This window comes from Tamandua tetradactyla, chromosome 20, assembly GCF_023851605.1.
Source record: "Tamandua tetradactyla isolate mTamTet1 chromosome 20, mTamTet1.pri, whole genome shotgun sequence".
NCBI lineage: Eukaryota > Metazoa > Chordata > Mammalia > Pilosa > Myrmecophagidae > Tamandua > Tamandua tetradactyla.
In genome coordinates this window covers 9,683,223-9,699,319 of record NC_135346.1, presented here as the reverse complement: position 1 = coordinate 9,699,319, position 16,097 = coordinate 9,683,223, and the positions used below count along the sequence as shown (strand labels likewise).

At 36.8% G+C, this 16,097-nt stretch overlaps 1 protein-coding gene across 16 annotated transcripts in view; it reads left to right on the top strand.

The window, feature by feature from the left end:
* Window positions 1–16,097, top strand: part of RAPGEF6 (Rap guanine nucleotide exchange factor 6) — a 316,707-nt gene that overhangs the window by 231,855 nt on the left and 68,755 nt on the right. For all 16 annotated transcript variants that reach the window (XR_013166664.1, XR_013166665.1, XR_013166667.1 and 13 more), the window contains 2 exons: window positions 9,257–9,497; window positions 11,550–11,933. Coding sequence is in view for 12 of the 16 variants with exons in the window: in XM_077138332.1 (XP_076994447.1) it covers window positions 9,257–9,497; window positions 11,550–11,933 (625 nt within the window). In the remaining 4 variants the exon portion in view is untranslated. The remainder of the gene's footprint in view (window positions 1–9,256; window positions 9,498–11,549; window positions 11,934–16,097) is intronic.

Sequence of the window (16,097 nt, the reverse complement as noted above, 5' to 3'; positions counted from 1 at the left end):
TTTCTTTAATTTACTAAACTTCAAATTCCTTCCTTTTCCTTGTTTTTTATTCATTATAGATAGCACTCTAGACATGTTGTCATTGTCCTAATAGCTGAGAATACTAGTCTTGAATTGATAGATATATATATGAGAATTATATTAATGAAATATGAATCATAAGACTAATAAATTCTTTTTATTCGATTATTCTTAAATGTCTGTTTTACCCATTTAGGATTATATACTTATGTACCTTTTAGCTTCATCCCTAAAATTTGAAGTGATTTTTCCCTCTTCATTCGACTTTATTCTAGCCTCATATTTACTACTCATCTCATCAGTCAACGAGTGTCTGCCATGCGCCCAGTATTATGCTTGGCGTGTGTGTTGTTCTCCTACTAACAGCACAGGTGTCTGTAAAGAATATATGTGTGGAGGGTTTGGGGAATGTGGCGAGTAGGAAGCTCCAGGAATCAGGCCTTCCACTGAACAGCTTTTGGCAGGCAGGCACTATCTGAATCAACTATTTCAAAGTCCGGAATCTAGTAGAACACTGCACAGCATCCAGGGAAGAGCAGGAGGAGGCTGAATTGCTTCTTCCATGCACTGGTTACCATTACCCTGCGCCCACTCTCGCCCTGGGCAGTGGTGAGATCTGGCCCCTGCTATAGCTTTTTGTTGCCAGAAAGGAACATAAAAATCTGCTTTCTCGGTATCTGGGGTGGGCACAAGTTGATCATTGATCTCAGCTTTTGATTAGCTACTTCAGCTTACTTGGGCCAAGCTCTGAGAGTGGCCATTGTTCCAGCCCACCCCAGACAGAGGTGACAGAGGAGACGTAGTAATGGTGTGCTTCCTCAGTGCTGCAGAGGCCTCTTGAAGGGCTGCATTTATTTGCTGGGCAGATCAAGAAAACTCAGCCTTGTGTAGCCATGGAAGAAGCTCCTGGCTCCCTTCCTTGCCCCTTCTTCATCCCTTTCCAGGACAGTTTGGAGTTCACTAATACTCCCTTTGGGCGACCCTAGCCTTGTTACAGCTGGGAAGGACTGACACACCTCTCCTGTGTACACCCCCCTCTCAGAATTTGCCCTCCAGGCAAAAGCAGCTTGAGGCATGGAATGTAGTGTCAAAACATTCAGGAGGACTGCCTGGGGCAAAGGCTTACCTGCTGTTGTCCTGCAGTGGAACGCCCAGGAGAAAGACAAAGTCTTGCTCCGAGGAAGGAGAGGAGCACTCACACTCCTGTAACCAGAGAGGAACTCCTCGTGCACTGGAAACACAAGTACAGGACAAGACATAGGCCAGAAAAGATAGGGAGGACCGTGCACTTTGCCTTCACCTTGGGCAGACCTTCCTAATAGGAGGTGGACACTCAAGAAAATCTCTGTGATATCATCAGCTGGTTACAAACTCAAGAAACAGACATCACGGAATAAATTCCAGGGTTAATATTTTATAGTATTAAAATGTACAGCGTGCAACAAGAGAATAAAAGACGAACAGGAAATGACATACCCAAATGAAGAGGATAAAAATCCAGAAAACATCAACAAAGAAGACCCGACTGGACATAACCAAGACTTTGTAAAAATTATCTTCGCTATGCTCAGGGATGTGAAGGAAAACACAGAGAAAACTAAAGCATATCAAGAAAACAATGAAGAATAAAAAAGGTTAAAAACATTTTAAGTAACCAAATAGAACTTCTGGAGTTAAAGACTACAGTAACTGAAGTGAAAAATTCCCAGGAGAGTGTCAGCGTCGTTGGAGCTGGCAGAAGATAAACAAGTGACATAAGTCGGGTGGAGGAATAGAAAGAGTAAAGAACTACAGAAAGAAAAATATAGGCTGAGAGACCTCCAGGGTACCATTAAGTGTACCAATATAGGCATTAGGGGGGTCCCAGAATGAGAAGAAAGAAAGACGGGCAGAAGGAATATTCAAAGAAATAATAACAGAAAAATTTCAAACTTAGCAAAAGGCCTGGATTTGTACATCCAAGACACCCAGAGAACACCAAGCAGGAGAGACTGAAGAAAAATATACCTTGTCACATAGTGATCCAACTCTCAAATGCAAAGGAGAAGGTGACATTTCTGAGAAAAGAGAAAAGCAAAATGTTAAATAAAAGGGGCTCTCAGATTGTTCCAATTTCTCATCAGAAACCTGGAGGTGAGAAGGCAGCAGTGAAAATAAAGGACTGAAAACAAGCAAATGTCAAGAATTGTACATCTGACAGGCTTTCTTTAATAAATGAGAGAAGTTAAAACATTCCCAAATAAATAAAAGATAAGGGGATTGGTCACCGCTAGACCAACCCTACCAGCATTGCTAAAGGGAGTTCTTTAGACTGAAAGGAAAGGACACGGGTCAGTACTTCAAAGTGGCATGAAGACCTCCAATAAAGATAACCGTTTGGGTAATTATTCGTGCCTTATACATGCCATAGGCAGGCTAGTATATAAAAATACATGCCACTGTATTTTTGGTATGTAACTCCACTTATTCTTTCAGGTACTAAACTACAAAAGTACAAAAAGTAGTAATAAACTGGTTTTGGACATACAAGGTACAAAGGTATATTTATAACAAATGCAAAAAAGTGGGGGGGCAGAGGTATAGAAACAGTGGATGTTTATGCTCTTGAAGTCAAGTTGATAGCGTGTCACATGCAATTGTTATATATTTTGTTTTTTGTTTGTTTTGCATGGGCATACGTTGAGAATTGAACCCGGGTCTCTGGCATGGCAGGCGAGAACTCTGCCTGCTGAGCCACCGTGGCCCACCCAATATTTCAGAGTGATTGTAACATATTTAAGATGTTAAATTTTAACCCCATAGTAACCACAAGCAAATACATAAAAAATATATCCAGATGGAAATGAGAAGGCACTCAAAATGGTACAATATCAAATAAATTGAAATATCAAATAAATATGAAAGTAGGCAATAATGGAAGAATTAAAGTACAAAAAGATGTAAAGCTTACAGTCTACTCTTGTAGATTGATAATCCAAACGGCAGAAGAAAGCCATGCATTATCAGTAGTGAACTGAAATGTAAATGGATTAAACTTTCCGGTCAGAAGGCAGAGATCGGCAGAATGGATAAGAAAGAATGACCCGCTGTATGCTGTCCACAAGTGATTCACATTAAATTCAATGACAAGTAGGTTGAAAGAGAAAGGATGGAAAAAATACACCACGGAAGTAGTAACCAGAAGAGAGGTGACTAGCTGCAATAATACAGATAAAATAGGCTTTAAGAGAAAAATAGTTAGGAGGGACAAAGATGGTCATCATTATATACTGTTAAAGAGGTCGATTCAAAACTAAAATATAACAGTGTTACAAATATATATTCACCTAACAGCAGAGCCCCAAAATATATAAAGCAAAAAGGGACAGATTTGAAGTGATAAGTTGACCGTTGTATATTAATAGAATTTAATGCACTACTTTAAGTAATGGATAGAACATCTAGACAGAAGATCAACAAATATAGATATCAGTGACACTCTAGACCTAACACGTATTTATAACATTTGAACTAAAGGCAGCAGAATACAGATTCTTCTCCAGGGCACATAGATCGTTCTCCAGCTTATATCATAGGTTAAATCACAAAACAAGCTACAATAAATTCAAAAATATTGAATTATACAATTTATCTTTTCCAACTACAATGTAATGAAACTAGAAACCAATAACAGGGAGAAAATGGAAAATTCACAATGTGTGGAAATTAAACAGTATGCTCTTAAACATCTAATATATTGGTTGAAGAGGAAATCACAAGGAAAATTAATAAATATCTTGAGACAAATGAACATGAAAATTAAAACTTACAGGATCAGCAAACACAGTGCTGCAAGGGGAATATATAGCTCTAAATGCTTACATTAAAAAAAGAAGGAAGATTTCAGATGAGAGACCTAACTTCAAAACTGGAAGAATTAGAAAAAGAAAAACAAACTAAACCCAAAACACGCAGAAAGAAGTAAATAACAGAAAACATTAGAGCATTGATAAATAAAATAGAGAATAAAAAAATAGAATCATGTACTTTGGGCAAAATTGACAAGCTTATCTAGACTGATAAGGGTAAAAAGAGAAAGGACACAATTAACTAAAATCAGACCTGAAAAGGGAAACATTATTACTCACCCCACTGAAATAAAACGGATACTGTGAAACAACTGTACACCAAGATATTAGCTATCCTAGATGAAATGGGAATATTCCTAGAAATATGCAAACTACCTATGCTGACTCAAAAAGAAATAGATAACAACAAATCAATAACTGGTAAAGGGATGGAATCCATAATCAAAAACTTCCCAATGAAGAGAAGCCCAGGACTTCACAGGGGTATTTTCCTAAACATTCCAAGAAGGGTTAGCACTAATCTTTTTTTTAAATTGACAAACCAAAACAACATACAAACACAAACATTCTTAACATATAAGCATTCCATCCATGAGTGTACAATCAGTGGCTCACAGTATCATCACGTAGTAGTATATTCATCACCATGATAATTCTTTAGAACATTTGCATCACTCCAGAAAAAGAAAAAAGAAAAAAACTCATACATACCATATCCCTTACCCTTCCCTCTCACTGACCACTAATACTTCCATCTACCCAATATGTTTTAAACTTTGTTCCCCCTATTTTTTTTCCTATACCCATACCCTTTTTCATTGATCACTAATATTTCAGTCTACTCAATTTATTTTAACATTCCCCCTATTATTTCCCCCTATTATATGTTCCCCCTATTATTTATTTATTTTTAATCCATATGTTTTACTCATCTGTCCGTACTTTAGATAAAAGGAGCATCAGACACAAGGTTTTCACAATTAGACAGTCACATTGCGATCATTATGCAGTCATCTTCAAGAAACATGGCTGCTGGAACACAGCTCTATACAGTTTCAGGCACTTGCCTCTAGTCTCCCTAATGCACCTTAAACTAAAATGGGGATATCTGTATAATGCGTAAGAATAATCACCAGGATAATCTCTCGACTCTGTTTGAAATCTCTCAGCCACTGACACTTTGTTTTGTCTCATTTCTCTCCCCGCTTTCAGTTGAGAAGGTTTTCTCAATCCCTTGATGCTGAGTCTCAGCTCATTCTAGGATTTCTGTCCCACGTTGCCAGGGAGGTTTACACCCCTGGGAGTCATGTCCACATAGAGAGGAGAAGGGTGATGAGTTTGCTTGCCCTGTTATCTAAGAGAGAGATAGGCCACATCTGAGCAACAAAAGAGGTTCTCTGGGGGTGACTCTTAGGCCTAATTTTTTTCTTTAATTTTTATTGATAAAACATACAGGCACATACATTCTTAACACATAAATATTCCATATATGGTGTACAATCAGTGGCTCACAATATCATCACATAGTTGTATATTCATCACCATGATCACTTTATAGAACATTTGTATCACTCCAGAGAAAGAAATAAAAAGAAAAAACTCATACATATCCCTTACCCCCATCTCATTGACCACTAGTATTTCAATCTAATCAATATGTTTTTTTAATTTTAACATTTGTTCCCCCATTGTTTATTTTTAATCCATATGTTTTGCTCATCTGTCCATACTGTAGCTAAAAGGAACATCAGACACAAGTTTTCACAGTCACACAGTCATATTGTGAAAGCTATGTCATTATACAATAATCTTCAAGAAATATGGCTACTGGAGCACAGCTCTACAGTTTCAGGCAGTTCCCTCTAGTCTAATGCACCTTAAACTAAAAAGGGGTTATCTATATAATGCTATATAAAGGGAAATCTCTCAGCTACTGACACTTCATTTTGTCTTATTTCTCTCTTTCCCCTTTCGGTAGAGGTGGTTTTCTCAGTCCCTTGATGCTGAGTCCCAGCTCATTCTAGGATTTCTGTCACACTTTGACAGGAAGGTTTACATTCCTGAGAGTCATGCCCATGCAGAGAGGGGGAGGGCGGTGAGTTTGGTTGTCTTAGGCCTAATTTTAAGTAGGTTTAGCCTATCCTTTGCGGGGATAAATTTCATACGAACAAACCCCAGGATTGAGGACTCAGCCCATTGATTTGGTTGTCTCCACTGCTTGCAAGAATAACAGGAATTTTCCAAATGGGGAGGATGAATTTTCCCCCTTTCTTGCCATTTCCCCAAGAGGACTTTGCAAATACTCCTTTATTCACTATTTGAATCACTCTGGGATTTATCGGGGCATCACACTGGACAAACCTACAGAATCTCATGCCCTATTCAGGGCAACATTTTAAGTCGTCTTTGCAGAAATGGAAAAGACAATCATCAAATTTATATGGAAATGTAAGGGGCACCAAATATCCAAGCCACCCTGGAGAAAGATCAACAAAATTGGACGACTCACACTTTCCCATCTTAAAATTTGTTACAGACCCACAGTAATCAAAATAGCACAGGGCGGGCCACAGTCACTCAACAGGGAGAATTGTCACCTGCCATGCCGGAGACCTGGGTTCAATTCCCAGTGCCTGCCCATGCAAAAAAAAAAAAAGCAGCATGGTACTGGCCCAGGGACAGCACATTGACCATTGGAATTGAATCGAGATCTCAGAAATCAGCTCACATTTATGGCCAACTGATTTTTTTTTTTTTTACATGGGCAGGCACCGGGAATCAAACCCCGGTCCGCAGGCAAGCACTCTTACCTGCTGAGCCACCTTGGCCCGCCCTAAATTTTTTTTTTCTTTTTTTTCTTTTTTTTTTACATGGGCAGGCGCTGGGAATCGAACCCAGGTCCTCTGGCATGGCAGGCAAGGATTCTTGCCTGCTGAGCCACCGTGGCCCGCCCCCAACTGATTTTTTGCAAGCAGTCAAAGGCCACTTGATTGAGATAGAGTAGTCTCTCCCACAAATGGTTCGGGGAATACCAGGTCTGCATTTGCAGAAGAATGAAGGAGGATCCCTACTAGAATACAATATTTATAGAATTAAGAGGGCATTTCCATTTCGTTACAGTCCTTTTCCAGCCCGGGCTGAAAAGCACCTGAATTGGGGCTATCGTGAAATATTGTAACCTTAAGCCTTGAAGGTTCAGAAACCTAATTATGTCAGCCAGCCACACATCAGAGATTAACTCTTTGGAAAGGAATCTGAACAAGAGACATTTTAAGAGTCATTTGACTGTGTGAAGGAAAGGCAGTTTGGTGAATACATCTTACAAACAAACGTGAATAGATGAAGCATTCTGCTTCTGACTTGCTAGCAGAATGTGTTGACGCAGTCTCCTTCTCTCTGGAGTTGTGTCACGTGTGTCAGTTGCATCTTGCAGTCCTAGCAGCCAGTCTCTACAGTTACGTGTCCCCAGCCTCAGGGACCACCTTGTTCTGTGAAATTATTTCCTGTCAGATCTTCCATGACTTTTCTCTTTACTTAGGACAAATGGGAGACTCTATTTCAGTTCATTGTGATACATAATTTTAATGTCTTATTCTCTGAATGTGAAAAAAAAAATGCATGTAATACTAAAAGGGTAATGCTGAACAAACTGTGCAGTTGCTTGGGCCACCAAAATCTCCCACATCTACCCTGTACTGCAGTCATCACAAAAAAAGAGCACAATAATAATTCTTCCTGTTTTAGTTTGCTAACTGCCCGAATGCAACACACCAGAGAGGAATTAGCTTTTAAAAAAAGGGGATTTATGTGATTAATTCTTCAGAGAAAGGCAGCTAACTTTCCACTGAGGTTCTTTCTTACATGGGAAGGCACAGGGTGGTCTCTGCTGGCCTTCTCTCCAGGCTTCTGTGTTCCAACAACTTTCCCCGGGGTGACTTCTTTCTGCATCTCCAAAGGCCTGGGCTGAGCTGCGAGTGCTGAGATGAGGTATGCTGAGCTGCTTAGGCTGTGCTACGTTGCGCTCTCTCATTTAAGCACCAGCCAGTTAAGTCAAACATCATTCATTGTAGCAGGCATGCCTCCTAGCCAACTGCAGATGTAATGAGCAACAGATGAGATGTACCATTGGCTCATGTCCGCAGCAACAGAACTAGGTGCCTTCACCTGGCCAAGTTGACAACTGAATCTATCACACTTCCCAATTAAAAAAAAAAAATTTTGTTAACGTTTTATTATCATAAGAAAAAACTTAGCATTTGTTCATGCTGTCAAGTAACTTTTCACTTACGTTTAGTTACATTAAAAAACAGCTACTGTCATCACACTGAATGTCGTTCTGGAAGTACTAGCCATAGGGCAAGAACTGTTTATTTTGAAGGTAGTATTTGTCTGCCAGTAGTAGAAATCCCAAAGGTTCAGAAATTTAACCACATGAATATTTGATATATTCCCGTGATAATATAACAAAATTAATAGAATATAAAAACTGGAAAACATTTGCCACTTATTAGTAGACTAAATGTTAGTATCTAGTATAACTCAGTAAGATAAAGCATAATGGATACCAAAGGGCAGGGTATTTTGAAAAAGAAGAAATACTAATGCTTTGTTAAATCATACCTCTTACTAAATCTCAAAAGTAGCAAAAGAATAAGATATAAAACAATGACATATTTTGAGGGTAGAGGAGGAGGTTTCGGAATGAAGGGGGAAAGCATTATTTAATTAAAAGTTTTGGAAAGGATGTGACCAAATTTACCCGCTGATATTCTTTGATTATAAAATATTGTAACCTCTCTGTGAAGAAGTTGCACAATGTATTACAAAAACCTTTAAATTATTCATGTCTTCTAATTCAGCAGTTTTCCTTTTATGGGGTTTCCTTTGAGGAAATAATCAGATTGCCTGCAAAGGTTAATCTACTTTTTTGGTGGTATTTTATCATAATGTTATTTATAGTAAAGGAAAATGGTAAGCAACCAAAATGTCTAGCATTAGAGAATTGAATAAATCAGATATGTAAAATACATGTTATGAAGTACAATGCCTCCATTAAAACTTGTTTTGTAGAAGAATTATTTAATGCCATCAAAAATGTTGATGCATGAAATGAAAGAAAATAGGGCTTCCAAATCATATGTATAGTTTGACTTCAATTTTTACCCTTTTCTTTTTGTTTTTCTGGAAACATGCATTCATATTTTGTGATCTGAAAAAAGTAGATACCTTGTATTCATCCATAAATGCAATACTGATTTATTACTGTTAACCTCCTGAAATAGAAATATATATTTTATTGTTTAGAAGAATTGTGTTCCAAATTGTTCTTTGAAAAATTTAAAGATAATTTTTTTTAAGTAACAAGGAACATCTTTCTATTTATGTAGATATTCCTGATCAAGTTATAAGAGTTTTCAAAGCAGATCAACAAAGTTGCTACATTATCATCAGTAAAGACACTACAGCTAAAGAAGTCGTTTGTCATGCTGTTCATGAATTTGGTTTGACTGGTGCATCTGACACATATTCTCTCTGTGAAGTTTCTGTTACTCCTGAGGGTGTCATAAAACAGAGAAGACTTCCAGATCAGTTCTCCAAGTTAGCTGATAGAATTCAACTCAGTGGAAGGTGAATGTATTTATTTGTTGATGTACTTATTTGTAGATGGGTTTTCTGGGTTTTCGTGTGTGTGTGTATATGTGTTTGTTTTTGTTGATGTACTTATTTGTAGATGGGTTTTCTGGGTTTTGTTTTTGTGTGTGTGTATGTATGTGTGTTTTTTTGCATGGGCAGGCACCAGGAATTGAACCCTGGTCTCTGGCATGGCAGGCGAGAACACTGCCTGCTGAGTCACTTTGGCCTGCCCCATAGATGGGTTTTTTAACATCCCCCTTAAAAGGGATGCTTTAAGTAGAAACATCTTTATGTTTTAAGGCCCCTGAGTTCTTTGTGAAGTTAAAGTAAGTTCTTTCTTTTTCAAAGGTATTCTTGTTGCCATGATTATGCAAATAGAATCTTAGGGTGTTAGCGCTCATAAGGTCTTCCTCAAAGTCGGGCAGTGAAAGGGAAAACAGCTTGCTAAAATATTTTAGCCCTCCTGCTCAAATGCAGTATTAGAACCACTGTTTTAGCCCAATCCCTGCTTTTTACAGATGGGGAAACTAAGTAATACCTATGCTTATATGTTTCTGAGTAGGTGTATATATTAATATATAAATGTGTTTTTAATAAGACCATACGTACTTTCAGCAAAAGAAGTCATAACTTTCACAGTTCTTTTCCTAAATAGTTTTCCTTCTGTGAATGAGCAGGTAAAGTTAATGTTTTAAAATGTGCTCCAAAAATAACATGATGAATCGTGAGATCCTTTTGATAGTACATCCGTTCTTTTCTTTCTCTGCTAATTTTCTCTGAGAATAATTTAATCCTTTTTAGTGAGCCCAAATCCATGTGTAGAAAGGTTCCCGGGAACCTTAGGGCCTGACCAGCACTGTCCGTGTGGAGAGAGCAGCCTCTTCTTTGCTGGCTGCATGTGCTGGTTAAAAGTACGGGCCCTGCAGGCAAAAGGCCCGTAGTTAAATTCCAAGTCTGGCAGTGTCATGTTGGACAAGTTCTTAAATTTGTCTGCCTGAATTTCCTCATCTGTAAAATGGGATGATAATAACAGAACCTACTTCATAGGTATGTCGAAAGGATTAAGTGAGATAATAAACAGAAGGTAATCTGTAAGTGTTAGAAATAACTGCTTTTATTATCTATAGCATAGTGATTCTCCACACTGTTATTTGTGTTAATGTCTTGGGTATGTAAAGTGTGTAAAGGCAGGGAAACAAAAGTATAGTTCCTTACAGTAAAAGGTAGATGGATACTAACTTAGTTACATGTTGTGTATCAGAAAGGGCCATTTCATGAAGTAAAAGCTTCATGCAGTATACTGTGTTGCCTCTTTTCCCTAGGAGCAGCACGATACAAGATGTTTCCTACCTGTAAATACTTTAGGCCTTTATTTTAGATTTTAAGTATCATAAAATTGTTGATATTAAAGGAAGAAAGGAAGATTCAGGTCTTTTGTATGGTTGCTGCTCAATGCCATTTGCTGAAATGAAGTTTGTCTCTAACTAGGGAGAAACTTAGTGGAGAAGTTTCCTTCCTTGATGGGTTTCGTTCTCTGCTTCTGTTGATACTTTATAGAAAAAGAAGGAAATGAGGGCAGCAGTAGCTTCTGCTTAGAGATGTAAACAGTTCTGATTCAGGGGTTTATTTTGCCTCACTCAGAATTTGTTCCATCCATGAACAAATATTTTTCCAATATTGTGTATCCGATTCTTTTCTAGGTTCTAGCCTTGTCCTTAAGGAGGTCTTTATTTGCAAGGTTATACACGTGTGACTTTTCATACATGGAGAATAGATTCCTAAATGATTAAGTTCATGGCATAATGAGCATTATTTTTACTCTTTAAAATAATAGATGTCAAATAACAGAAGAGTAGGATTATTTCTTAAAACTTCTCATTTAAAATGTTCATTTTCCATACTTTTGTAAATGAATGTTCTGCTAATGTTTTTGGTACAAAGTTATTAATAGTAAAATGAAAATTGATATTTTGACAACAATATTATAGAGAGAAGATACTCTCAAAATTGTGAAATTACTTATAAAGAAAAAATTTTTGGTTTTAGGTACTACTTGAAAAATAACATGGAAACCGAAACCTTATGTTCAGATGAAGATGCTCAAGAGCTGGTTAAAGAAAGCCAGCTGTCCATGCTGCAGCTCAGTACCATTGAGATTGCCACCCAGCTGTCAATGCGGGACTTTGATTTGTTTCGAAATATCGAGCCAACTGAATATATTGATGACCTTTTCAAATTAGATTCCATAACAGGAAATACTCACCTGAAAGAGTTTGAGGACATTGTAAACCAAGAAACATTTTGGGTTGCCACAGAAATTTTAACTGAATCAAATCAGCTTAAACGAATGAAGATTATTAAACATTTTATTAAAATTGCACTCCACTGTCGCGAATGTAAGAACTTCAATTCCATGTTTGCTATAATAAGGTAAGTAGTAGGTACAAATAGCTGTTTGTGGTTTGGTCATGATATTAGACATGAAGCTATTTTTCTTTGTTACTCTTGCTTTTGGTCCATTGCTAAGAGTTTATTACTAAATCCAAGGGCATGCAGCTATCCTTCTGTTTCCTCTAAGAGTTTTATAGTTTTAGCTCTTATATTTAGATTATTGATCCATTTAGAGGCAGTTTTTGTATGTGCTCTAAAGTAGGTATCCTTCCATCTTTTACATATGGGTTTATTTCTGGAATTTCAATTCTGTGCCATTGTTGTATATGTCTGTCCTTATACCAGTACCACCGTTTTGATTACTTTTACTTTTTGAAATTGCAAAGTTTAAGTCCTCCAATTTTTGTTCTTTTTTAATATTGTTTTGGCCATTTAGGGCGCCTTGCAATTCCATATGAATATGAGGAGTGCCTTTTCCATTTCTGCAAAAGGCCATTGAAGTTTTGATGGAGATGGCCTTGAATCTGCGGATTGCTTTGGGTAGCATTGCCCTCTATTAAGCCTTCGAATCCATGAACACAGGATATCTTTCCAGTTATTTAGATCTTTAATTTCTCTCAGCAATGTTATATAATTTTTCATTGTAAAGTATTTCAACTACTTGATTAAATTAATTTTGGGGTATTTTGTTCTTTGGTGTGATATTGTAAATTCGGTGGTTTTCTTAATTTCCTCTTCAGATTGTTCATTGCAAGTATATGCAAGTAAAATTGAATTGGTTTATTAGTCCTACTAGTTTGTTAAAGGATTCCTTAGGATTTCTGTATAAAAGATCATGTCATCTGCAAATAGAGGTAATAGCCATACTAGTGGGTATGAAATGGTATCTCATGGTTTGGATTTACATTTCCCTAATGGCTAATGATGTTGAGAATCTTTTTGTGCTTTTCACCATTTGTATATCTTCTTTGAAGAAAAGTCTGTTCAAATTTTTTGGCAATTTTTAATTGGGTTGCTTGTCTTTTTGTGTTGAGTTGTGGGATTTCTTAATGGGGACATTAAACCCTTATCAGATAAGCGGTTTCCAAATAGTTTACTCCTATTCTGTAAGGTGTCTCTTTGCTTTCATGATGAACTTATTCAATGCACAAAAGTCTTTAATTTTAATGAAAGACCATTAATCTATTTTTTCTTTTTTGGCTCACGCTTTTGGTATAAACCCAAGAAACTATGGCCTAACGCAGGGTCCTGAAGATGCTTCCATACATTTTCCTCTAGATGCTTTATAGTTCTTGCTCTTATATTTAGATCTTTGATCAGTTTCCTGTTGGTTTTTGTATATGGTATGAGGTAGGGTTCCACCTTCACTCTTTTGCAAATGGAGATCCAGTGTTCCCTGTACCATTTATTGAAAAGACTATTCTTTCCAGTTGAATGGACTTGATTGACACTCTTGTCAGAAATCATTTGACCATGTTTGAGGAATAATTTCCAAACTCTCAATTAGGTTCCCTTGATAATCAATGTCTGTCCTTTTGCTACTACCATGCTGTTTTAATTACTGTAGCTTTATAATAATTTTTAAATCAGGAAGTATAAATACTTCAACCCTGTTCTCTTTTTTCAAGATGTCTTTGACTTATTCAGTGCCTCTTACACTACCATATAAATTTGATGATTTTCTTTTCCATTTCTGCAAAAGAGACTGTTGTAATGCTGATTGAAATTGCGTTGAATCTATAAATCCCTTTGTGTAAAATTAATATCTTAATATTTAGTCTTCCAATCCATGAACACAGAATGTTATTCCATTTCTTTAGGTCTTCTTTGATTTCTTTTAGTAGTTTTGTAATTTTCCATGTATAAATCCTTTACAACCTCGATAAATTTATTCCTAAATATTTGCTTCTTTTAGTTTCTATTGTAAATGGAATTTTTTATTTCCTTTTCAGATTGTTCGTTACTAGTGTATAGAAACACTACTGATTTTTTGGGGAGTTGATCTTGCACCCCACCACTTTGATGAATTCATTTACTAGCTCACACAACTTTGTAGTGGATTTTTCAAGATTTTCTGTGGATATATATATATATATATATATATGATCATGTCATCTGCAAATAGGGAAAGTTTTACTTCTTTCTGTCCAAATTGGGTAGATTTTTTTCCTTTTTTTGGCCTAATTGCTCTGGCTAGACCTTCTATACAGTGTTGAATAATAGTGGAGACAGTGGACATCCTTCACATGTTCCTGATCTTAGGAGGGAAATTTCCAGTCTTTCACCATTGAGTGTGATATTAATGGTGGGTTTTTCATATATATGCCCTTCATCATGTTAAGGAACTTTTCTTCTGTTCGTAGTTTTCTATGTGTTTTTATAAAAAAGTAGTGCTGAATTTTCTCATATATCCATTCTAGGTCAATGGAGATGATTGTGTGGTTTTTCCACCTTTCTTTCTATGAATGTGGTATGTTACATTAATTCATTTTCTTATGCTGAACCACCTTTGCATTCCTGGGTTAAATCCTACTTGATCATGGTGTATAATTTTTTAATGTGCTGTTAGATTTGATTTGCAAGTATTTTGTTAAGGACAAAATTACACTTGCCTGTGTATTCATAAGGGATATTGGTCTGTAGTTTTCTTTTCTTGTGGTATCTTTATCTGGCCTTGGTGGAAGATGATGTTGGCCTCATAGAATGAGTTAGAGAGTGTTCTCTCTTCTGCAATTTTTTAGAAGAGTTTGAGCAGGATTGGTGTTAATTCTTCTTGATAGAATTTACCAGTGAAGTCCTGGGCTTTCTTTGTTAGGAGGTTTTTAATCAGTGGTTAAATCTCTTTACTTGTTATTTGTCTTTTAAGATTTTCTGTGTCTTTTGGGGTCAGTGTAAATAATTTGTGTATTTCTAGGACTTTCTTCATTTCAGCTGTTATCTCTGTTGACTTACAGTTGTTCATCATATGCTAGTTACTTTTTTCTCTTATTTGCAATATTGCATTTCTGCCCCAAACTTTTTATTTTATTAATTTATTTAAAATCATGGCTAGGTTGTTGGTTAGTCACATTTTTTATCCAATTAGTGACAGCCTTTTTCTACTTTGTGTTCATTATCTTTTGTTTTTCCTTGTAGTACCTTGGTATAAATCCCATAGTCATACCTTCTTTATGGATGAATGAGTTTTCTTGTACCAGCTGTTTGCGGGAGACTCATGTTCAGGAGGAGCTGAGGCAGTATTCCAAGTTAGCAGGAGCTGGCGCTATATGAATATGTGATTTTTTTTTTCTTACCTTTTGCTTCTCTCTAACAAAAGGGGATTTGGCAGCTTTCAGGTTGCTTACAACACAGATATCTCCTTTCTTACCCTATTTCATCATCAGATTGCTTCCTAGTTAGATGTTATGTTAATGTGCTGGTTTAATCTTACCTCTCCTGAAGCTCCATGGGAAAGAGGGTCTATCTCCTACCTAACCCCATAAACCTGTGGATCTTGTTGTATTGTTCTAAATAAAGGATTGTTGTTTTTGCCATCAGGTTGAGTTGCCTGCTTTGGAGAACTGTGCTTTGACAACTTTCATTAGTTCTTCAGCTGCAAACATTCTTTTTCAGCATTTTTGCAGTCTCCTGTTGGACACTGTTTATTTTTTTGTCAGCTCTCCCAGTGTGTTTACAGGTTACATCTATCTCTTAGTTTTAGTGGACATAAAATTAGCATTTCTGTTATTCATCCTTCTTGAAGTTGTTGGGGTCATTTCTGAAGATGCATTGGGGGTATAGAGGTATCTTTACTCATACCTTAAAATCTGAAGTTAAAAGAATATTTTAAATACAGTGCTGAGGGTAAAATTCACACAGTTCAGAATCAAAGAGGGATTAACTCATAAGAAAATTGATGTATGAAATACGCACTGTTCATTTGGTAACCTAGCCCTGGGAGGCACTGTAGAGGTAAAGTGATAGTGAAGGATTGATTTTATTTTTTCAAGTTGGAGGATATCTTGTCCATGTTTGAAATCCTGTGGTAAAGAGATGTTGAATATATGGAGTCTTGGGAGACAAAATTAGAACCTTGTGATATGGAGGTGTTGGAATCAAGGACATAAGTAAGCAAAATCTCAGACGAAGAAGGCTGCATCAGCCCCAGAACTCACCCCAAGCATTACTAACAGTTGCACTTACTGTTACTTAAACCACTTACCA